Below are 23,052 nucleotides of genomic sequence, written 5' to 3'. Positions count from 1 at the left end.
GAGCGGAGGGGGGGTCGGGCTGGCCGCCGTGCACATCTGGGAGTGATTTGGCACATTCCACTGGGCTGAGCACATGCCGGCGCCTCGCCGCCGCGGCCCCGGTGTGCGGGGAGGGGGCCAGCGGCTGCTCCGGGCTGGGGGTGCCCCGGCCAGGGTGTCCAACCTCGTTCTGGTGAGCACACGGGGGAAACTGAGGCACGGGAATGTGCTGAGTGGCCTGGTGGGCCACCACCCTCCTGTGTGGGCACCGTGGGATCCTGACAGGTACCCAAGGGTCCTGGGCAGCGCTGGGGGGGGCTAGTGTGACTCCCCCCGGGGCATGCGGTGAAGCTGCCTACACTCCTCACCTGTGCCTTCCCAGGGGAGCTCCTGCCCCACTGCCCTCTCAGCGTCTGGGCCGTGCTGATGGGTGCAGGGCCTTGGGTGCCCTTTCTGGGCTCCTAGAATGTGGCTGGGTAACCTGTGTCCACGTCCGTGCCTCCATCGCCATCCCCCTCCTAGAATCAGCATCTCTCCGGGGACAGACAGAGCAGGGAATCCCTCCGGGTACAGGCACCGCTCTACACCCCCGGGGTGCCACAGGCGCCCCCAGCCCTTCCCCTCCGAGCCTGGGGGGGGCAGCCCCCTCTCCGCTCTTCCCTCCAGTGTGTTCCCGTCTCTTCCCTACACCCCTGGAGCACCCACACCCCCTGTGTTTTCCCTGGTGTGGGTGCCCCAATCCCCCACCGGGAGGGTGTCTATCCAGAGGCAGAGAAGAGGGAAGCGGGTTGGGGTGTGTGGGGGGGGGGGCGTTGGAGCACTTTCTCCCGTGAGTTGGGGGGGGGTGGGGGGGTGGGGAAGAAGGGTAAGAGGGGCGTCCAATTTGCGGTGCGCGGCCCCTTTAAGGCCCCCCCCCCCCCGGCGGCGCGGCGCGCGCACCCACTTTCTCCCCTTCCGCTTTCCGGAGACTTCAAAGAGTTACGGAGCGGCGCCGGCCCCGCCCCCGCCACGCCCCCGCCCGCGCCCCATTGGCCGGCGGGGCGGGGCGGGGGCGTGGTCACAGCGAGGGGGGCGTGTCCTCCTCCCGCTGCCCCCCCCGCCCTCCGCCGCCGCCGCCGCCGCCGCCGCCGCCGCCCCGCCCGGCCCAGCCCCGGGTAAAGTTTCCCCGCGAGCACATGACTCGCAATGGCCGCGGCCGCCGCTCGGTGAACCCCCCCGGGAACCCCCACCCCACCCCTCCCTCACCCCTCTAAGCCGGGGCGAACCCCCCCCCCCCCCCCCCCCGCTTCCCCCCGCTCCTTTCCCGGTGCCGCCGCCATGCAGCCTCCACCGGGAACTCCCCGGGTTTAAGGATTTCGGTGTTGGAGTCTCCGCGAGCAGGTAATGAGGGGGCTGTGGATCTGCCCGTGGGAGCGGGGTTGGGAAGGAGGGTCTTGGTGCGGCTCCGGTTCCGCCTCTGGGGATCCCCCTCCGGTAACGGGTGATCCCGGGGTTCCCGCAGCGGGGGAGGGACTCCGCCGGGCTGCGGCTGCCGGGAGCACCGGAGCCGCAGCGGCTTCGGGATCGCGGCTTTGGCCTCTGCTTCCTGCACTGGGCTTGGGGGTGCCGGAGTTCCCTCTCCCGGTACCGACTGCCTGCCTGGCCGCTCCCGGGCGGCAGCGCCGCCCCCCCCCGCCAAACCGGGGCGGGCTCCGGGGAGGCTCCGCTAGCCTCTGCACCCCACCGGGGACCGGACGACCGCCCCAGAGCGCGGTGCTGGGGAGACCCCCCGGGGATTACCGGGCTCCCCCGGGCCGCCGGTGCGCGCACCCCCCCCACCTTCCCGCGGCGGGGGGGGCGGGGGGGGCCGGGGCCGCTTCCCCTTTTCGGGGTGCGGCGGGGCCGGGGCCCGGCGGGGGAGCGGGGCCGGGAGCGCGGGGGGCGCCGGGGGCCGGGGGGCGGGAGCGGCGTCTGCGCCGTTTCCTGGCCGGCGGGCGGAGGAAGCCATCGCTCTGCGCGGCTGACAGGGCGGCGGCGGGCGGGGGGGCCCGGGGGAGCCGGGCGGGGGGCGGCGGGGCCGGGGAAGGGACCGTCGGCCGCCGCCTCCCTCCCGCGGCAGCTGCCCGGGGCCGGGCCGGGGGCGGCGGAGCCCCCGCGGGCTCTGGGCGGGGTGGGGGCTTGGGGGGGGTGCAGTCCCCCGGGTATCAACCCCGACAGAGGGGGGGACCCCCCCTCGGGGGCGGGGAGCAGCGCCCCAGGCTGGGGCAGGCCGGTGCGGAGACGAATCTGTGCCGCTGTCCCCCAAATCTGTGCCTCTGACCTTTGACCTCGTTGGTGGCAGGGGCCGCCCCGCAGCGCGGCGGGTGCTGGGGGGGACGCGGGGGTTGCCCAGGCCGGTCCCCCCCGCTCCGGGGAGCCGGGCAGGCACCGGCTGGCGGCTCCGGGTGCAGCACCCGCCGCGTCCTCGCGCCGGGATTAGCGGGTGACGGCTCGGTGGCTTAGCGGCCCCGCGGCCGCTGCTCCCGGGCCATATGTCACCCGTGGGCCCCCACCCTGCCCTTGGGGGTGACCTTGCTGCGGCTCGAGGATGCCCCAGGGATGCCCGTGGGTGTCCTGATGGGCGTCTGGCCCCTTTGCCCATTGCTGGCAGCCCCCGCAGGGGACACGGTGACAGGGCCACCGACAGCGGGATGACAGGAGCAGGGCAGTGCCCTGCGCCTCGTCCGGAGCTGCCTGGTGCCTGCGGCTGCTCCATCCCACGGGGACACCTGGCTTCACCCAGCTGTCCTCATACATCCTCCGCGTCCCCGCACTCGGTCGCTGTGGCAGGAGCAGCGTCGCTGTGCCACAGAGCCTGGGGACGGCTGTGCCACCGCCGCCGCCTGCCCTGCGGCGCTGGGATTCACCATCCCGCCGCTCCGGGTCTATTTATATCCAGGAGGTTCTGGTGTGACAACGTGCCACATTTGGCCGCGCGTGCCCTGAGCCGCCGTGCCCTGAGCCACTGTCCTGGCAGCGTCCAGCGCCGATGCCGGTGCTGCCATGCAGAGGGTGGCTGGCCTCTGGGGTCCCCCGGCCCTTTTTGGGGCGCCGCTGCAGCACGCCGGGGCTGGAGGAGCTGCGAGTCCCCTGCAGTGCGTGCCTGGGGAGCCTCAAGGTGCCCCGCGCCGTGGGGCGCCCCTGTGCCGCAGGGCCCCCTGGCAGCGCCGGCCCCGGGGGGGGCGCAGCGAGTGCGGGGGGTGCGATCATATCTGCGGTGACACATGTGCTGATTACGGAAAATGGGTTAATCTCCCTGCGGCTGGAGGCAGCTTAGCGGGGGGTGGCTCGTGGCAGGGCCCGGCGAGGGGCCGCGTGCGCCCGCCGTGGCCTCCGCTGTCCCCGCTGAGCCCCGGCTGCCCGGCCGTGACAAGGGACATGGCAAGGGGACGTGGCAGCGGCGCACGGCCGCCCGCCCGCCCGCGGCCGGCCCGGGTGGGTCGCGGTGGCCGCGGCGTGGAGCGGTTTGGGCCCCCCCCAGGTACATCAGGTCTCTGCTCCCGGGAGCCCGCCCAAGCTGGGGGCACGGTGCCACCGAATCCCGGTGTGCGGGGGTGCCGCACGGCCGCCTGCCCGCCGGGTCCCCCCCGCGCTGTGTCCCGAGCGGCCCCGTGCCAGCTGCACTTGTCTGCCGGCTGTCGCCGAGCCAGCGAGGGCTGTCTGGGGCCGCGCTGTTCCCGGCACGCCATTCCCAGGGCGCCGGCTGCCGCCGCAGCCTCGGCTAAAAACAACCGGGAGTGCCGCGAGTGGCTGCTGGGGCACCATCCCCCAGCTTCCCCTGGGGAGCCGGCACGGAGCACTTCGGGACCCCTGGGACGGGGCACTCCAGGACCGCGAGCCCCGGGCGTGCTTTCATCCTGAGGGCTGGGATACGGGCTGGGGATTGGGCTGTACCTGGGGATGTCACCTCCACGGGCAGGCCGTGCTGGCTGTGGCTGTGTGTCCCCAGGGTGCTGTGGGGGCAGCACCTGTGTCCCCAGGGGCTGGTGGGCCGTGCTGGCTGGGATACCACTGGACCTTTGGGACTGGCCCGCTCCTGTCGGGGCACCCACGGTGCAGCCAGGCCGGAGTGGTGCCGGTGGTGGTGATGGCACAGCTGTGGCCACCCCAGGGGCCGTGGCGGGGGCTGGGGCACCTGTTCCCGCAAAAGAATGGCGCGTCTGGTGGCGGGTGCGGGAGGTGTAACCGGAGCGGCACGTCCCCGGCGTAACCGGAGTCGGCCCGGCTGCAACAGGTGGAATTTCAGTTTGTGGCTCCTGGCAGCGGCGAGATGTGGGGTGCTGGGGTGAGGACCCTCACTACAGGGCCAGTGGCGACTCCCTAGGGTGCCCATGTGGCTCCATGGGTCGGGGAGGCCAGCATGGACGCCATCCCTGCCGGCACGGACAGCGTCCCCGTGGGCCAGTGTGGTGTCCCTGGCCCCGTGTCTGCGCTGGGGCAGCGGTGGTGGCTCGGTGTATCTTGCAGTTGGTGTTGGGATGCTGGAACACCGGCACTGCCCAGGGACCTGCAGTGGGGCTGTGCAAGCCCTTGGGCCAGCTGCTGGCCCCGGGGAGGAGGATGTAGGTCCTGGGGTCTGCACTGGTCTCAGCATCCTCAGATTCCCGTTCCCAGCAGCCTCAACTCCGGCACACGCTGGCCGAGTGTGTGCCGCTGGCTCCGGCCGTGCCGCAGGCTGGGCATGATTCACGCCTGCCCGGGGACGTGAGAAACGTGACGGTGACTCACCGTGGAGAGCTCTGGGGATACGGGAGAGGGTCTCTCTCAGCAGCCCTGCCAGGGGGGCACCTCGCCACCTCTGCACGACGCTGGCTTGCCCGGGGGGGCCTGGAAGGGCCGGTGGTGGCGGGGGGCAACGGGGGCAGCCAGGCCCTTGGCCTCGCGTGCGAGGCCACCCCGGGCTGGCTCTGCTGCCAGCGAGGAAACCGCAGGCTGCAACCGCAGCGGCTCCGCAGGCGCTTCCTGCCCTGCCCGGAGGCTGCCGTCCTGTGCCCCCGAACCTCAGCACGGCAACCCCGCTCTGCACACACGCCACGGGGACAGCCTGTCACAGGGAGGGTCCCCATTGCCTCTTCTGGTGAGGGTGGGGGACACGCACGGCAGCCGCTGCCGCATTTGGGGAGTGCAGGATGCTGCGGTGGTGAACTCCGCGATGGCAGCAGGGACAAGGGCCTGGGGTGGCGGGTCAGCGGGGTCATTAGTCAGCGGGGTGGCACGTCAATGGGGTGACAGACTCTAGGGTGGAAGGGGAGCAGGGTGAAAGAGTCTGGGGTGACGACGGGCTGTGACGACTGGGCCCGGGCTGAACTGAAACTTGTCCTCCTGGGAATCGAGAGTGGCAAGGGGAAGCTGCGGCCTGGAGCGTGGTGCCCGCAGGCATGACAGGAAGGGCTGGGTCGCTGCCCGCTGCCCTGCCAGGCACCCCCAAGCACCCCTGGGCCCGCTGGCTCCCCACTGCCAGGGGTGCCAGGGCGGTGCCCCCGCTCCCCGGCGTGTCACATCCGGGCGCTGGTGCTGCCATCACCGTGTGCCCCGACAGGAAGCACAGCTGGGTTTGGGGGTGTCACATGCGCCGGGGCTTTTGGGGGGCGTCAGGGTGGGCTGGAGGTGTAGCTGGCTGGAGTGGCCACTGGGGAGGGGGTGTTGCCATTCTGGTGGGATCCTGGTGGCTCTGTGGTTGATGCTGGCTGTGCTGGATGTGGCTGTGGACGCTGAACCCAGCCTGGGGGGGGTCACGGTGGAGGGCTGCCTTTTTGGAGGGGGTCTCTTGGGGGACTGTGCCAGTGCTGCCCGGCCTGTCCGGGTGTGCACACGTTTTTTGCAGAGGGCTTTGTGCTCTCTTTGTGGTCACGGTGGGATGGTGGCTTGGGCAGCCGTGTCCCACCCCAGCTGTGTCCCCCCACCCACAGCCATGGCCCCCCAAATTATGTCCCCCACCAGCCCCACTGCTGCTGGCCGTGGCAGTGCTCTGCTCTGCCTGTCCGTGCGTCTGTCCATCCGCTCCCGGGGGCCACCCCCGGCCTGGGTGGGAGGTTCCTCGTGGCTGCATTTGGCCCGGGCCCTGCAGCAACGTTTTCCACGGGGCTGGAACGAGGCGCTGGATTCCAGGAAGCTCCGGGCCTCGTCCAGCTCCTGCGGGGACTGGAGGAAAAGGCGTTGGGGCGGGTGAGCGTGGGCCCTGCCGAGGGGGCTGCACGGCCCCTGGCCCCACACTGCTGACCCGGGGGGGGGGCTCTGGAAATGCAGCTTGGTCAGAACACCCAGGGCCCCCATTTGGGACACCCAGGGCCCCCATTTGGGACACCCAGGACCCCCATTTGGGATGCCCACAACCCCCCAGTTGAGTGTGCTGGGGGCTGTGGCAGCGCATGGTCCCAGGGGAGCTCCTCTGGGCAGCAGCTCCTCCTGCCCACCAGGAGCCACGGGAGCAAGACCAGCCATGATCCCCGGACCCTCCTGGCCACTGCTGGTCATGCGGAGCGCTGGGAAGGGGGGGTCACTGGGGTGCACGGTGACCAGGCCAGCAGCGCTGGCCTCACTGGGTCCCTGGCCGGCGGCGTGTGGGGGGGCCTGAGCGGGTTGAGTAATTGGGCCCCGGCACGGCTGGCACGGTGCCCGGCAAGCACTTGGCACCGGCAAACATAAACAGTTCTTCCCGCGCCTCCCTCCCCTGGCTCCCCCCCGGCCGGCACAACTCGGGGGCCACGGCCTGGCCTGGGGGGGCCATGGGCAGTCCCCACACCGTGGGCCAGGGTCCCTGCGGTGCCATGCGTGGGCCCCACGCACGGGCTGTCCCCAGTGCCATGCTGAGCTGGCGTCCGGCACCGTGCCCTGGCAATGCCTGTGGGAATCCCACACTCGCTGGGGCGCCCGGTGCTGGGGGGGGATGTGACCCTCACCCAGCCACTGATGGGTGCCCACCCCAGGGCTGACAGGGCCGTAGGTCACCCCATGGGTGCTTCCCACTGGGTCAGTGGGTGCTGGCGTGAGTTGGGAGAACGGGGGTCCTGCCTCCAGTGGGTGCAACCAGCTGGGTTCTGGGGGGGCGGGCAGGGCCATGCCCATCCCGGCCCCTCCCCAGCGCCTTGCCGGGCGGCCCAGCCTTGTTCCTCTGGATCCTTTTCCGCCTCCGCGGGGCCGGGAGCCAGCACTCTCGGCAAATAAACAGCCCCCGCCGGGCCCCGCGCCAGCATTTAAATAAACAGCCAGCCCGGGATTGTGAAAGCCCCGCGCCCCCCTTCCCACCGCCCCCCGACCGGCCGGGGCCGAGGGGTCCGTGCCCGCCGGCCTGGCGTGGGAGCTGCCGGCACACGGCGTGGCCTGGCATGCGGCACATGGCATGTGGCACATGGCATGCGGCACACGGCGCATGGCACGGGGCGGGGGCTGCGTCCCGACGGGCACGGCCCAGCCCTGCGGCTGGCAGAGCCCCCCCGGTGCTGGTCCCGGGGGGCTGAGCCCCCTCGGGATGGGGGGAGCGCATAGTGGCCGTGACGGCAGAGCCGGCCTCAGCGGAGCCGCTGTCCTCAGGGGACCCCAGGGTGCCCGTGTCCCCCCCCCTCCCCGTCCCCAGCTGCCCCGCCATCCCCCAGGCTGGGGCAGGGGCTGCTGCCCCCAGGCCCTGCTGCGTGCCCCATGCCTAGCCTGGCGGAGCCGGTTTGGGATCATCATGGTGTGGCCTTTGGCTGGAGGGGGTGCCCTGTGGGGCCACAGTGTCCCCAGGCCGTCCCCACACCGTCCCCCCCGTCCCCCCCCCCCCCCCCCACCCAGCTAAGCCGGGATTAGCGAGCCGCGCCTGCCGGTGCCGCCGTCCCGGTGTCGTTAATCGGGGGGGATCGGCGTTAATCCCACACGGAGCCCCAGGCCCGGCCGGCTGCGCCCTCCTGGGGCCGGGACGGGATGTGGCCCCGGGGGGTGGGGAAACTGAGGCACGGCTGGTGGGTGACCCCCACGGGGTGGGGGCCAGTGGTCCCGGCCCCTCTGCTAACGCCCCTCTCTGCTTCCCCCGCAGCGCCGCAGGACCAGCGCCAGCTGTGAGGACAGCCCGGCAGCAGGGCGCCCGCGGGCCCCATGCTCTGCTCGCCCCCGGGACCCCGCACCTGAGAGCCCCCCACACCGGAGAGCCCACCATGGCCAGCAACAGCAGCTCCTGCCCCACGCCGGGTGGGGGGCACCTCAATGGCTACCCTGTGCCCCCCTACGCCTTCTTCTTCCCACACATGCTGGGGGGGCTCTCTCCGCCCAGCACCTTGGCCGGCATCCAGCACCAGCTTCCCGTCAGCGGATACAGCACCCCGTCACCTGCCAGTGAGTACCAGAGCCCTGCGGGGGCTGGTGGCACCCCCAGGGCTGGGGGGGTATGCGAGGCCCCCTCTGGGCCGGGCTCTGTCCCCAGTATGGGGTGTGGGTGCCAATCCCAGGCTGGTCCATAGCGTGTCCCTGGGGCAGTGGCACTGCTGAGGGAGGGTCTCCCTGCTCCCAGCCACACCTGTAGGGAGCTGATTTTGAGGGCTCCGTGATGTGAGCGCCAGGTGCTTTTCCCCGTGTGTCCCCGTGAGTGCTGCTGCTGGGGAAACTGAGGCAGGGAGTGGTCCGTGGCCCCAGTGGGGTTGTGTCACTAATTGCGGCCACCTTCATTAGTGGCTGGTTGTTAATGGCCTGCAGGCCCTGACCAGGGTGCTCCTGTCCCTCACTGTGAGCAGTCTGGCTTGCTGGGTGCTGTGTCCCCGTGGTGGCTCTTTGTTCGCCGGTGCCGGGGCCGCCGTGGGGGAGGCGATGAAGGCGATGAAGACAATCATCATCGTGGCTGCTCCCGATTCCACTTCCCCATGACAGGGTCGTCCATCATGGCCCCAGTAATCGCTGCCTGCCATGACAGCAGCTGGAGGACGGCTCCCACCCGGGATCCCCCCCCAAACCAGCACCCCTCAGAGTGCCTCAGTTTCCCTGGATGCCGTCTTGGATGCCGTGGGGTGGCTGCTGGACCTCTTCTCACCCCGGCCCCACGGTGGTGGGTGCCCGTGCCTGTTCCCTGCAACACGAGTGCCCTGCGGCGCCCGCTGCCGGGGAGAACCCCGTGGGTCGGGGTGTGGCGGGGCCCCCCCGGCCCGTCCCTGGCCCCGGGGGCCGGTGCAGGTCCGGGCAGGGCCGGCCCTGGGTGCTGTCCCCCGCCGGAGCCGCCCCGGCGGCGGTGGGACCCAGTGGGACCAGTTCAGCGACTGGGTGTCGGCGGGTGGGGCCACTCCCCCGCGCTGGCTCTGGGGCCATTCCGGGCGTGTGGGAACAGGCGGGGGGGGGGGGGGGGGGGGGGCCGCCTGTGTCCCCCCCCCTTCCCTGACACTGAGGACAGGGCCGCAGGCACGGCTGGAGGGTGTCTTGGGGCGGGTGGTGAACCGTGCCTCAGTTTCCCCTTGGCCTTCCCTGCTGCGTGCCCGCGGGATGCAGAGCGTGGGGGCACCATGTCTTGCCGCCCCCCCCCCCCCCCCCCCCCCCGTAGCATCCACACAGCCTGGTGGGCGCCCCGTTCGGGTAGGTCCTGCAATATTGGGGTGTCCTGTGGTGCGCAGGGAGGTGCCCGTGTCTGTGTCCCGCCTGCGGGGGGCCGGTGCCGCCCCCCCCTCCTCACCACGTGTCCCGCCCTCCCCAGATGTGCTGCAGCTGCGCGGCCCCGGGGCCGATGTGGCTGGGCCCTACCGGGGCTGCAGCTGCCCTTGCCGGGATTCGGGACTGACCTGGGCAGCCCCGCGGCTCCGTGGGTGCAGGGATGGGGACCCGGTGGGGTGGGAGCTGCACGTGGGCACGCGTGTGCTCCCACCATGGATGGACACGCGTGTGCCCTCTGCGTGGAGCTGCGTGTCCGTGGCACCGTGCGCTGCTGGCGGTGCCGGTGCTGTGTGTGCACACCTGGGTGTGGACACGTGTGTCACGCGTGTGTGCCAGTGCCTTCTGTGCCTTCTGTGCACGCACACGTGTGTCACATGTGTGTGCCAGTGCCCTCTGTGCCTGTGTGTGTCACATGTGTGTGTGTGCCAGTGCCCTCTGTGCCTGTGTGTGTCACGTGTGTGTGTGTGTCAGTGCCCTCTGTGCCTGTGTGTGTCACGTGTGTGTGTGTGTCAGTGCCCTCTGTGCCTGTGTGCGCACGCACACGTGTGTCACATGTGTGTGCCAGTGCCCTCTGTGCCTGTGTGTGCACGCACACGTGTGTCACACGTGTGCCAGTGCCCTCTGTGCTTGTGTGTGTCACATGTGTATGTGTGCCAGTGCTCTCTGTGCCTGTGTGTGCACGCACACATGTGTCACATGCGTGTGTGTCAATGCCCTCTGTGCCTGTGTGTGTCACATGTGTGTGTCAGTGCCCTCTATGCCTGTGTGTGTCAGTGCCCTCTGTGCCTGTGTGTGCACGCACACGTGTGTCACATGTGTGTGTGTGCCAGTGCCCTCTGTGCCTGTGTGTGTCACGTGTGTGTGTGTCAGTGCCCTCTGTGCCTGTGTGTGTCACGTGTGTGTGTGTGTGTGTGTGTGTGTGTCAGTGCCCGCTGTGCATGTTGGTGACACATGCAGAGCAGGGCGGCCGGTGTCCCTGTGCCAGGCGTGTACACGTGTGTTGGCGCGTGTGGCACCGCCGCGTTGTGCCTGTGCCCTCATCCCCAGCCCTGGGGGCTCTGTGGCGCCTGGCTGTCCCTGGAGGTCCCCTCCCCTTGCCCAGTGCTGGCCCGTGGCGTGTCTCGGGGGTCTCTGAGGGGCTCCCTGTGCAGCTGCCCCCCCCCCCAGACCCTCCCTCGCCCTGATTCCCAGGCCCGGCTGCGGGAAGCGGGACCCCAGCCCAGCCCCCGCTGCAGCCGCGCCCCCCCGGCCCCGCTCGGGGCTGCCGGGACAGGGGGCCCCGCGCCCGGGCTGGCCTGTCACCCTACCCGCTGGCTCCGGTTTCCTCGCGCCGCAGCCGCTCCCCCGCAGCGCCCCGTAATTAATTAATTTTTAAAAAATTAATGAGCAAAACGTGCTCCCTGCAGGCCGGGGGGTGGGGGGGGAGGCCGGGGGGCCCCGCTCAGGGCAGCGGCCGGGGAGCCCCGCGGGGTGCGGTGCTGGGGACCCCCCGGCCCCCCCATCCCTGCCCGGGGAAGATTGATGAGGCGCTGGGCCCCCAGCCTGGGAAAGCCCATTAGGCGGAGGTTCTCTATCACTGTCAGGGGCCGGGGGGAGCCGCCTGCTCCAGCCGGGAATTCGCCGGGCTCAAAAGCGGCTGAAGGGGATAAATGGGGTCTTTTGAAGTGGGCGGGCGAGAGGGGGGCTGCGGGGCCCGGGGGGGGGGGGCTGCGGGGCCCCGAGGTGCCGGCACGGCGGTGGGGGAGGGGCTGCGGCCAGCACCCCGGGCTGGGCTGGGGGGGGGTGGGTTTGTGGGGGCCCCGGGCATCCCTGTCCGCGGGGACTGTGACCCTGTGATCCCAAAGCCATCCTCTCCCGGCACAGGGGCGTCCTCCATGGGGTCCCCATGGGCTGTAGGGTTGGGTTCTCATCAGCCTTTCATCATCTCTGTCCCCCCGGAGCGCTCCGGGAGCGGGGCCGGGAGGATGCGGGGCTGGGGATGTTGATGGAAGGGCCCCGTTTTCGTGTCCCCAGGCCGCTGGTGGGATGTGGCTCAGGGCGGGGTATGCCTGTCCCCCTCACGCTGCGGGATTACGTGCGGGGTGTCCCCTCGCCCAGTTCCTCTTGGCTCTGGAATTAAGGCTTTGTTGGTTTTTTTTGTGATTTTTTTTTTTTTTTAATCTCTGTTTCTTCCTGTTGCCGCCGACGCGGGACGGGAGGGGATGCGGGACGGGAAGGGATGTGGGAAGCGGTGCAGGAAGCGATGCGGGATGGGAAGCGCTGCCCGTCGGGGCGGGCTCCGGCATGGCCCGGCCGCGCGGTGCCACCGCCCGCGTCCCCTGCGCCGTCCCCTCCGTCCCCTCCATCGCAGCCACATTCTTTCCAGCGCTGGTAAATGAGTCAGAGCAGACATTTGTCATGTTCGCTGCAGGAAGTTGGAGCAGCGCTGGGCTTTTGTTCGAAACCTGCTGGCTAAGCAAAGCCCCGACTTGCCATTATTATTTAAACAGGCGCTGCCAGCGCTGCGCAGCCCCGCACGAACACACGGACACGCACACGCGTGCACAGCCACACACACGGGGACAGCCACACACACAGGGACAGCCACACATGTACAGCCACACATGTGCACAGCCACACACACAGGGACAGCCACACACACAGGGACAGCCACACACACGGGGACAGCCACACAGGGACAGCCACACACACAGGGACAGCTATACACGTACAGCCACACATGTGCACAGCAACACATGGACACGCACACGCGTGCACAGCCACACACACGGGGACAGCCACACACACGGGGACAGCCACACAGGGACAGCCACACATGTGCACAGCAACACAGGGACACGCACACGCGTGCACAGCCACACACACGGGGACAGCCACACACACGGTCACAGCCACACACACGGGGACAGCCACACACGTACAGCCACACATGTACAGCCACACATGTGCACAGCAACACATGGACACGCACACACGTGCACAGCCACACACACAGGGACAGCCACACACACAGAGACAGCCACACATGTACAGCCACACACACAGGGACAGCCACACATGTGCACAGCCACACACACAGGGACAGCCACACATGTGCACAGCCACACACACAGGGACAGCCACATATGTACAGCCACACATGTACAGCCACACACGGACACACACACGCACAGCCACACATGTGCACAGGACAGTCACACGCACGCACACACACAGTCACAGAGCCACACGCGTTCACGCAGCCGCACACACACACGGACACGCACACACAGACACGCAGATGTGTGCGGCAGCACCCGCATCCTCCCATCCGTGTCCAGCCGTGCACATGCCTGTGCTCCTCGTGCCCACGGCAAGGCCCAGCTGGGGGCTCAGTGGGGCTCCCCTGTGTCCAAGAGCACCCCAGGGCTCGGCAGCTGGGCCCGGGGCAGCGCAGATGCCGTGGCGTGCCCGCCGTGCAGCAGGGCGAGCGCTGCCGCGGAGGGAAGTGGCACCCCCGGGGCCTGTCCTTGGCGTGTGACCGTCCCCGCTCTGTGCTGGCAGCTCTGTCACCACTCGGGGTCCCCGGGTTTGTGGTGTCAAACCACCACTTCAGCTTGTGTGAAGGGGTGGTGTGGTGGGGAGTGGTGGCACATGGTTCTGTGCCCTGTGCGGGCGGCAGGCCAGCACACACGTGTGCGTGCACACACAGATACAGTGGGCTGTGCACACACTCGTGTGTTTGCATACTGGGCTGCTCCCGTGCTTGGTGGGACACAGTGTCACACACACATGTGCGTGCGTGCAGGATGAATGCACACATGTCTGTGCACACAGGCTGCCCTGCTCAGGCACACGCACCTCCCCGTGTGTCTGTGTAGCGGGAGCACACGAGGCTGCGCTGCAGCAGGGATGCAGACACGCGCCATGCACTGGGAACATGCATGAACACGCGTGCACATGCATGTACACAGAGCCACCCGCCCCCCCCGGGGGGGGGGGCCGAGGGTCAGGCCGAGGTGAGCCCTTCCCGCGGGTTCACCCGCAGTTCACCCGCATCCCATTAGGCAAATGAGCTGCGGCCGCCGGGCAGCCCCCGGGACCCCCCCCGGGACCCCCAGGACCCCCAGGACCCCCATCATCTCCGCCGGGCACCCCCGGGCCCCCAGCCCCGCCTCGAGCCCCTCCCCATTTCACTCCCGCGTGGCACTGCCCCCGCGTGTCCGCGTCCCTCTGCATGTCCGTGTTCCCCTGCGTGTCCCTTCGCCCCCCGCGTGTCCGTGCTCTCTCTGTGTGTCCATTTCTCCACCGGGTGTCCGTGTCCTCCTGCGTGTCCGTGTCACCTCATGTGTCCGTGCCCCACCATGTATGTTACCCCCTGCACGTCTGTGTCCCTCTCGGGGTCCGTGATCCCCCTCCCGCATGTGCTTCTCCATGTCCTGTGTCCGTGACCCCTCCCCTGGCGTGTCCGTGCGCCCCCCGCGTGTCCGTGTCCCCTCGCCTGCGGCTGCCGTGGCGGTCCCGCGGCGCGGAGCGGGTTAAGCACGGGGAGGCGGCGGGTGCCGGGAGGGACCGGGGCTGGCGAAGCCGCAGAGCCGGCGGGGCTGCGCCTTCCTCCCCTCCCCCCGCCTCCTCCTCCTCCTCCTCCTCCTCCTTCTCCTCCTCCTCCTCCTCCTCCTCCTCTTCCTCCTCCTCCTTCTCCTCCTCCTCCCGCCGCTCGGGCGCGGAGCGAGCGGCGGGGCCGCTCCGCGGGGCGATGGCAGCGCGGCGCGGGGCGCCCCGGGGGCGCGGGGGGGGGCACTGACCGCCCGGGGCCGCCCCGGCCGGGGGAGCCGCCCCCGCCGCCCCGGGGCCATGTACGAGGGCGCGGCGGTGGCGGGGCTGCCCCCCGGCCCCTTCCTCCGCATGGATTTCTACGGGCCGGGCCCCCGGGGCTGCCCCCCCCGCCGCCCCCCGCCGTGGAGCAGCTCCGGCCGCTGTAGGTACCGGCGCACCGGGGGCGGGCGGGCCCCCCCGTCCGTCGCATGGGGCCGGGGAGAGCGGCCCCGAAACCCGGGCGGGTGTGGGGCGGGGGGGGCTGCGGGGATGGCTGCGGGGTGCGGTGCTGGGTGCGGGGGCCTTGGCCGTGGGCGGGGGGGCTGAGCTGAGTGCTGGTCCTGGAAGAGTGGGGGGCTCAGCCCCCTCAGCCTCCTCCCCAACCCGCTCCATGCGCAGAAGCCACCGGCTCTTTAAACACCCCCCGCCCTATTTCGGGGGCAGTCGGGACCTCGGGGCCGAGCTCGGTGAAGGGGGACGGGGGGGATCGCCTCTCGCCCCCCCCCTTCCCGCAGCGGGGTCCGGGCAGCGCCGGCTCCGCCGGGAATTTCGCTCTCTCCTGATAAAGGCTCCGGGAAAATCCAATTAACTACAGACGGAGCCGCCGCTGCTGCCCAGGCGCGGGGGAGCCCCAGCCTGGGCCCCCACCCTGCCGCGGATCGGGGGGGCTCCTGGGCCGGCGGGTCCCGGGTGTGGATGTGGGGTCGGGCCGGTCCTGTTCCCACTGGCGGGACCCTGCCCTGTGTCCCTGGAGGGGTCACGGCCCGGTGCGCCGTGCGAGGGGGGGGCACGGAGGCCGTGAGGACACCGCCGTACCGGGATGGGCAGCGGGGGGGCACGGGCAGCGCACTCTTAAGTGCCGGCCAGCCTGGGAGCTGTTCGCCCACCGGGATGTGGTGCCCTGCTGCGGTTTGTGCCCACGGTGTGGGGGGCGAGTGAGGTTTGGGGGGGTGCTGGAGGCGTCCCGTGTCCCGGCCGTGGGCAGCCGGAGCCCTGGCACCCAGGGACCATCACAACGGCCCAGGGAAAGTCCTGCCGGGTTCCGTGGGACTTTCACCCCGGTAAGGGCGGGGATCCATGGCGGAGGCCCGTGGCGGGGTGCCCGTGGCCGGCGCTGTGCAAAGGCTGTGTGGCCGTGGACCCCCGGGCTCGCTCCCCTCATTGTCTCGGGGCCGCTCGACCTTTGCGCTGGCACCGAGCGCGGCCGAGGGGCCTTTGTGTGCGCTGGGGACGTGCGGGGGGTCCCGCTGCCTCTGCGAGGGGTGGGGGCTGCCCCCGAGGCCTCGCCCGGGCAGGGTGGGCAGGGGGGTCCCGAGCTCCGGTGCCACCCCTTAGCGCTGGGACCCCCGACTCTGACTGTCCTGAGCAGGGTATAGCTGGGGGCCATTGTCCCCTCTCTGTGCTCCTCAGAGCCCCTCTCCCCGTGGGCTGCAGCGCTGCTGGACGTGGGTCCCCTGCCCTGGCTGGGCCACCTCGGGGCTTTGGCCACGGTGACCATGACCTGGCGAGCGCGTGGGCGGCGGGCACTGGCGGGACTCCCTGGCTCTGTGCCCTGCTCCCGACGTCACACGAGGTGCCGTGTCTCCCCAGCCCGGGGGTGCCAGCCCGGGCAGGGCTTAGTGGTGTCGGGCAGCCGTGCTGTGCCTCAGTTTCCTCAGAGCCAGCTGCGGCTGTGCCCGCTGGCCCCGTGGTGCTGGCTGCTGGCCCAGCGTGGCACTGCCCTGCCCGGCGGGGTGTGTTGTGCTGGCATAGGAGGCAGAGCTGCTCGGGGGGCACGGGGAGCCCACCCACACGCCCAGAGAGGACTGGGGCTGCCACCATGGGGAAGTAGAGGCACGAGGCAGCTCCTGAGGGTAGTGGAAAATCTTGTAGGAGCCCACCGAGACAGTGGGAACCCCCAGACCCTGTGGAGCCATGTACTGTTGGGGGTTTTTGGAGTGCTGTGGGGGTGTGAGAGGGGTACGTGGGATTGGATTTGTGCGTGGCAAACCCCCGCTGGGCACAGGGTGGCCTCACATGGCCTTGCAAGAACTGTGGGTCATAGATGGGTGTGTCAGGGTTTTGGGGACGCCAGCCCCTGGTGCTGGCAGCGGGCAGACACCGGTCCCGTGGGGACCAGGCGGTGCCCGGTGGGCTGAGCCCGGTGGCCGTGAGCAGGACCGGGCACCCCACGGCTCTGGGTTCCCGGCACCCTCTTCCCTCCATCCCCCTTCTCCTGCAGAGGCGCAGGAATTCGGGGCACGTGGGATTCTCATCCGCAGGGAGGCCCTGGGTGGGCCTCCACCCTCCTGTGGGGGGCTGTGACCCCTGGCACGGCACTGCCACCGCACCGGGCTGCGGGGACCCCCGGTGACCCCCGCTGCGACCCTCGCGTGGGCTTCCCCCCTCTAGTCCCCCCATGCTCGTCCTCTCTGCTCCTCGGGCCGGGTCTGTCCCGGAGGCACGGCGGGGTGGTGGCGGCGCGGAGGCCGGTGTGTCCCCCCCCGGGCAGTGGCACACGGGGTGTCCCCGCAGGCGCTTTCCCACGCCAGGGCGGGGGTGCGGGTGTCGGGGTGCCCCGGGGTCCCCCGGCGCGGGCAGGAAGCAGCCGGCGGGGCCGCGGGCGGGGGCGGCGCGTTCAGCGCTCACCCGGGATCTGGCGGAGCCGCAGCATCTGGTCTGCAGCTGGAGCCGGGCTGCGCTGCCTCGGCCGGGGGCGGGGGGGGGGGGGGGACAGCGGGGTCCCCACTGCTGCGGGGGGGGGGGTGGGGGGCGGGCTGAGCCTGGGCATTGGGGTCCACCGTGTCCCCAGCTGCACCCCGTCACCCAGCCGTGTTCCAGCGGGGGAGGTTGGCACCCGTCCTGCCCTGCTCAGCGCCTTTGGGCGCTGCTCTGTGCCCTCCCCGTGCCCCCCAGGGGCGCGAGGGGCACCCAGGTCTGATGACAACATGAGGGGGGCTCCTGGGGGGGGCTGGCCAGGCTGGCGGCTGTGCCTGTGTCCGTGTCCCCTCCGCGGTGGCACTGGCTGGTGACGGGGGTGGCAGGGGATTCCCGGGGTGCTGGCGCGGCTCTGCCAGCTCAGGGACGGGGAGGGAGCCGGATCCCCTCCCCCCTCCGCATCCAGCACATCAGAATCTTGTCAAATCCGCGTTTTGTGAGTGCGGCTCTCCACGAGGAAGTTCTTAAATTATATAAAAGAGGCGATAAATTATAGACGACGTTCTCTCAGTCACTTTAATGGCTCCGCTCCCTCGAGTGGCAGCGGTGATTTATTCAGCCCGGGAGCTCTGCCCGGCGCTCGCCCCCGCGCCCGTGTCCCACCCTGCACGCCCACATCCCCCCTCGCAGCCTTGTATCCCACCTTGCACGCTCCCATCCCCCCCGCACCCTCCCAGCCCCCCGCACACGCTCGTATCCCACCTTGCACGCTCATATCCTACCTTGCACACTGCCCCGGTGCTCCACACTCTCACATCCCACGCAATCACCTCCGTGCCCTCATATCCCTCCTCACACATTCCCCTCGTGCCCCACACACTCGTATCACACCCCAAACGCCCCATCCCATCCCATCCCATCCCATCCATCCCATCCCATCCCATCCCATCCCATCCCAGGTACTCCTGTCACACCCCGCACGTTCCCCGTCCCCGCTGGCGCCTGGGGACAAGCGTCGGGGCTGGCTTTGTCTTGTTGTCCCTCCCTGGCCCCATCCCGTGGCCTTTGGCGAGGGCCCCGTGGCACTGCCGGGCTGGGGACCCCCACCCCTCACTCCCCAAAACCCCCCACTCCATTGGGGCCCCTTCTCCGGGCTGGGGGTCCCCGGCCGGGGCTCCCCGCGGCTCCCCGGCCCCAGGGGGGCTCTGGCGGCTGTGGGGCCCTTTTTGGGGTGCAGGGGCCGGCGGGGCGGGGGGGGGGGCAGGCTCCCCCGCCGGGCCTGGCCTTTAATATCCTGTTTGACTGGTTCGCTTGGCTCTGCTGCAGAAAAACATTCGCAAACATCCCGGAGCAGCCGGGGAGCGCTTAACCCCTGCCTGGCTGTGCCCCACGCCGGGGCTGCACCCCAACTGTGCTGAGCCCCTCCCCAGCTCCAGGGGTGCACCCTGACCGTGCTGAACCCCCCTGCCCTGCATGCCAGGGGTGCACCAAACCGTGCTGAGCCCTCCCCGTGTCAGGGGTGCACACCCAACTGTTCTGAGTCCCCCCAGCTCCAGGCGTGCACCCCAACTGCACTGAAGCCCTGCCCGGGCTGTGCTGGGGCAGGGCCGTGGCTCGACCTGGGGGACTTGGGCACCTCCCGCAGGCCCCTGGGGGATGGGGGTGCTTCTGGGGTGCAAGAGGCACATACCTCCAGGTTTTGGGGTGCAGGGGTACTGGCTGTGTCCCCTGTGCTGTCAGGGCCAGGGTCTGCTTGTTATGGGAACAAAGGCAGCGCTGCCTTTGGGGATGTCCTGCACGGGGGCACCTTGGGGTGCCAGCTGGGTGCCGCTGTGGCTGTGCCCTCCTGGGGGCCCATGCTTTGGCTGGGGGTGGGGGGTGACCCTCGGGCTGTGGGGGTCACCCTGTATGTACAGGTGTCACACTGCACATGTGCCCACACATGTGAGTGGGTGTGTGGCACTGGCCCCCCAGGCTGGCCTTGCACCCTCCATCCCCTCACCCACTTGCTGCCCTGGGCTGGGGACTCCTGGGATCCCGCGGCGCTTTTATTTTTTTTTTTTCTTTTTTTTTTTTTTTTTTTTTTTTTTTTTTTGTCTGCCTGAATTCCACATCGTCTCTGTGACCTGGAAATGTCACGTTGCATCTTCCCAGCACGCGTCCTCTCCCCGCTGGCCCCACTCGACCTGGCGCCAGGGCCGGGGTGGGCAGCGCGGGGCTGGGGCTGCCGGGACCCCTGGAGCTGGGGAGCAGCCGTGGGGTGCGGGTTGGGGGGGGGGGGTCCCTGCCCGGGGGGCTCCGTGCCCTGAGCACCTCCCGTTCCCCACAGCCGTCGAGACGCAGAGCACCAGCTCGGAGGAGATCGTGCCCAGCCCCCCCTCGCCCCCACCCCTGCCCCGCATCTACAAGCCCTGCTTCGTGTGCCAGGACAAGTCCTCGGGGTACCACTATGGGGTCAGCGCCTGCGAGGGCTGCAAGGTGAGCGCTGCCGCCGGCCCCGAGTGCCGCCACGGCTCCCCGGGCTGCTCGGGCTGCTCGGGGTCCCCGTGCCGGGCGCTGACCGGGCCGCGCGGGGTCCCCAGGGCTTCTTCCGCCGCAGCATCCAGAAGAACATGGTGTACACGTGCCACCGGGACAAGAACTGCATCATCAACAAGGTGACACGCAACCGGTGCCAGTACTGCCGGCTCCAGAAGTGCTTCGAAGTTGGAATGTCCAAGGAGTGTGAGTGGGGACGGGAATGGGGACAGGGATGGGGATGGGGATGGGGATGGGGATGGGGATGGGGATGAAGACCAGGGATGGGATGGGAGCACCTTGCTGCTGTCCTGGGCAGGGGGCTCTGGGTGTGATGGGCCATCCCAGCAGCCCCCACCGTGTGCCCAGCAAGGCCCAGGGGGGATGGGGACCCCCTGGGATTGTGTCACAGCCTGGCAGTTTCCCGGGCAACACGTGATTGATAATGTCAGAGATAAATGACGCTGAGGAGGCCTCCTGGCTCCGCTGGCAGTTGTCATGGTGCCTGGCTGTGCCCCCGCCGTGGGTGCCCAGGGGGATAGGGCTGCTGAGGTGCAGCTGCCTCCCTGAGTCCTGCCCCATCTGCCAACCCCTGGGGGACTGGGACCCCTGGGAGGAGCTGGCAGAGCCTGGGGGGGCCAGGAACTGCCAGAGGGGGTTCAGCATCCCAGGGGCTTACCCTGCACCTAAGAGGGGTCCTGGGCCTCTCAGCAGGGCTGGGGCTCCTCCCAGCTGTTCCCCCCTTCCCAGCTGCCACCCCCAGGGTCCCTCCTGTGCCCCTCACCCAGCACAGTGGCTCAGCTGCCATTCTCTGTCCCCAGGGTCCCTCTCTGATGTGTTGGCTTTGCAGAGCACTGTCCCCTTGGCCAGGGGTGTGGGTCCCCCAAGGGTGCAGGGTCGAACTGCATCCCTAATGCCTTGGGGGGGTTGTTTAAAGGAATCTCTGGGGCTGATGGCTCTGCTGGGAGCTCGTGACTACAGCTGAGCCCATTGCTGGTGGCGGGTCCCCATCCTGCCCTGAGGGGCAGAGTGGTGTGGGGCAGGGGCTGGGTGGCACCGGGGTCAGGTGACACTGACCCTGCCATGCCCGCAGCCGTCCGCAATGACCGGAACAAGAAGAAGAAGGACGTGCCCAAGCCGGAGTGCTCGGAGAGCTACATCATCACACCCGAGGTGGAGGAGCTGATCGAGAAGGTGCGCAAAGCCCACCAGGACACCTTCCCCGCGCTCTGCCAGCTCGGCAAATACACTACGGTGAGTGTCACTGGCTCCCGGGGGTCCTGGGCGGCTGGGGATTGTGGCACCCCCCCGTGCCCTCATCCCCCACCTCCCGCCACAGAACAACAGCTCAGAGCAGCGCGTGTCCCTGGACATCGACCTGTGGGACAAGTTCAGCGAGTTGTCCACCAAGTGCATCATCAAGACGGTGGAGTTCGCCAAGCAGCTCCCCGGCTTCACCACGCTCACCATCGCCGACCAGATCACCCTCCTCAAAGCCGCCTGCCTCGACATCCTGGTGAGCACGGGGACAGGGACGGGGACGGGGACGGGCAGGGGACACCAGGCTGAGCTCCCCGCCCTCTCCCCCCCAGATCCTGCGGATCTGCACGCGCTACACGCCGGAGCAGGACACCATGACCTTCTCGGACGGGCTGACGCTGAACCGCACGCAGATGCACAACGCGGGGTTCGGGCCCCTCACCGACCTGGTCTTCGCCTTCGCCAACCAGCTGCTGCCGCTGGAGATGGACGACGCCGAGACGGGGCTGCTCAGCGCCATCTGCCTCATCTGCGGAGGTGGGTGCAGGGACGGGCACCTGCCCAGTGCCCGCGGGCCCCCGCTGCAGCCCGGCCATCCTCCCCCGATGGCCGAGCAGGAAGAACCCAAATGAAGCCCAAGCGGTGGGAGCTGGGAACCCACAGGATGGCAAGGGGGATGTGCTGTTCCCCCCAACCACTGTATGTCCCCTCCCCAGACCGCCAGGACCTGGAGCAGGCTGACAGGGTGGACAAGTTGCAGGAGCCACTGCTGGAGGCACTGAAGATCTATGTGAGGAAGAGGAGGCCCAACAAGCCCCACATGTTCCCCAAGATGCTCATGAAGATCACAGACCTGCGCAGCATCAGCGCCAAGGGTGAGGCTCCTGCGGCTTTGGGTGCTCAGGGAGCATCCAGGGGACACTGAGGGGTCTGGGTCACTCAGCATGCTCCAGAGGGGATGAAGAACCCAGCACTGCATCTTCCAGGGATGCTGGGGATGTGACCACGTCCCTTGTCCTCAGTGCCCAGGGAGAAGCAAAGCTGGGGGTGTCAGTTTGAGGGTGATGCTTTCAGGGCGCTGTTTCGGCAGTGTCACTTTTTGGATGCCATTTTGGGGGTACTGGTTTTGGCGTGCTACTTTCAGGGTGCTGTTTTGGGCGTGCCATTTTTTGGGTGCCAGTTTTTGGGCACCCATTTGGGGAGGTGCCAGTTTTAGTGTGCCATTTTGGTGATGCCATTTTTTGGTTTTTTTTGGGATGCCTTTTGGGAGGCGCCATTTTGGATTTTTTCGGGTGCCATTTGGGGGTGCCAGTTTTAGCGTGCCGTTTTCACGGCGCCATTTTGGATTTTTTTTGGGTACCATTTGGGGGTGCCAGTTTTAGCGTGCCGTTTTCGTGGCGCCATTTTGGATTTTTCTTGGGTGCCATTTGGGGGTGCCGCTTTCAGGCTGCCATTTTGGGAGTGCCAGTTTGTGGCAGCACCCTGCTGACCCTGACCCTCCCACAGGCGCCGAGCGGGTGATCACGCTGAAGATGGAGATCCCGGGCTCGATGCCGCCGCTCATCCAGGAGATGCTGGAGAACTCGGAGGGCATGGACACGCTGGGGGGGCAGGCGGGCGGCCCCCGCGGGGGCAGCCTGGGGCCCCCCCCGGGCAGCTGCAGCCCCAGCCTTTCGCCCAGCTCCAACCGCAGCAGCCCGGCCACGCACTCGCCGTGACCCGCGCCCGGCGCGCACCAGGACAGAGCCCGGCACGGGGCCCGGCCCGGCTGCAGCCCCCCGGGGCGGACCCCTCCGGCCCCGGGCCCAGCGCGTTGGTTGAGTCACATTTCAGGGGCGCGGGGACCTCGGCCGCGGCCCCGGGGACGCCCCGGCCCCACCAGCACCAGCACCCACGGGATCGCGACCACCGAGCCACCCCCACCCCCCCCCCCCCCGCCCCGCCCCGGCCGTCCGCGGGGGGGGGGCCCGGCCAGCCCCGCACGCCGAGGAAGCAGAGTCATTTAAAAGAGAAAAGAAAGCAAAGTATATATATATAAATATCTATAAATATCTATAAATACGTTTTAAAACCTTTGTAAAAGTTTGGAGGGGTTTTTAGGCCTGTGCAGGTGGAGGGGGCACGGCGGGTGCTGCCGGGGAGGGGGGGGGGCACACGGTTTATTATTATTAAATTCCTTTTTTTTTTGTTGTTGTTGTTGAGATTTTAGTGGATTTAGAGTCGGGGGGCACCGGGCGGGCCCTG

At 69.3% G+C, this 23,052-nt stretch overlaps 1 protein-coding gene across 1 annotated transcript; it reads left to right on the top strand.

Moving 5' to 3' along the window:
* The first annotated feature begins 1,240 nt into the window (after window positions 1–1,240).
* Window positions 1,241–22,867, top strand: RARA (retinoic acid receptor alpha). Its single transcript, XM_053965481.1, is given in 10 exon segments — window positions 1,241–1,359; window positions 8,009–8,304; window positions 19,361–19,509; window positions 19,614–19,755; window positions 20,642–20,802; window positions 20,888–21,064; window positions 21,141–21,345; window positions 21,525–21,683; window positions 22,315–22,461; window positions 22,464–22,867. Coding segments are annotated over 9 exon segments (1,701 nt in total). The 5' UTR covers window positions 1,241–1,359; window positions 8,009–8,126; the 3' UTR covers window positions 22,847–22,867.
* The last annotated feature ends 185 nt before the right edge of the window (window positions 22,868–23,052 follow it).

This window comes from Vidua chalybeata, chromosome 26, assembly GCF_026979565.1.
Source record: "Vidua chalybeata isolate OUT-0048 chromosome 26, bVidCha1 merged haplotype, whole genome shotgun sequence".
Taxonomy (NCBI): Eukaryota; Metazoa; Chordata; class Aves; order Passeriformes; family Viduidae; genus Vidua; species Vidua chalybeata.
The sequence above is the reverse complement of the archived record's forward strand: the minus strand, read 5'-3'. Positions and strand labels throughout refer to the sequence as shown.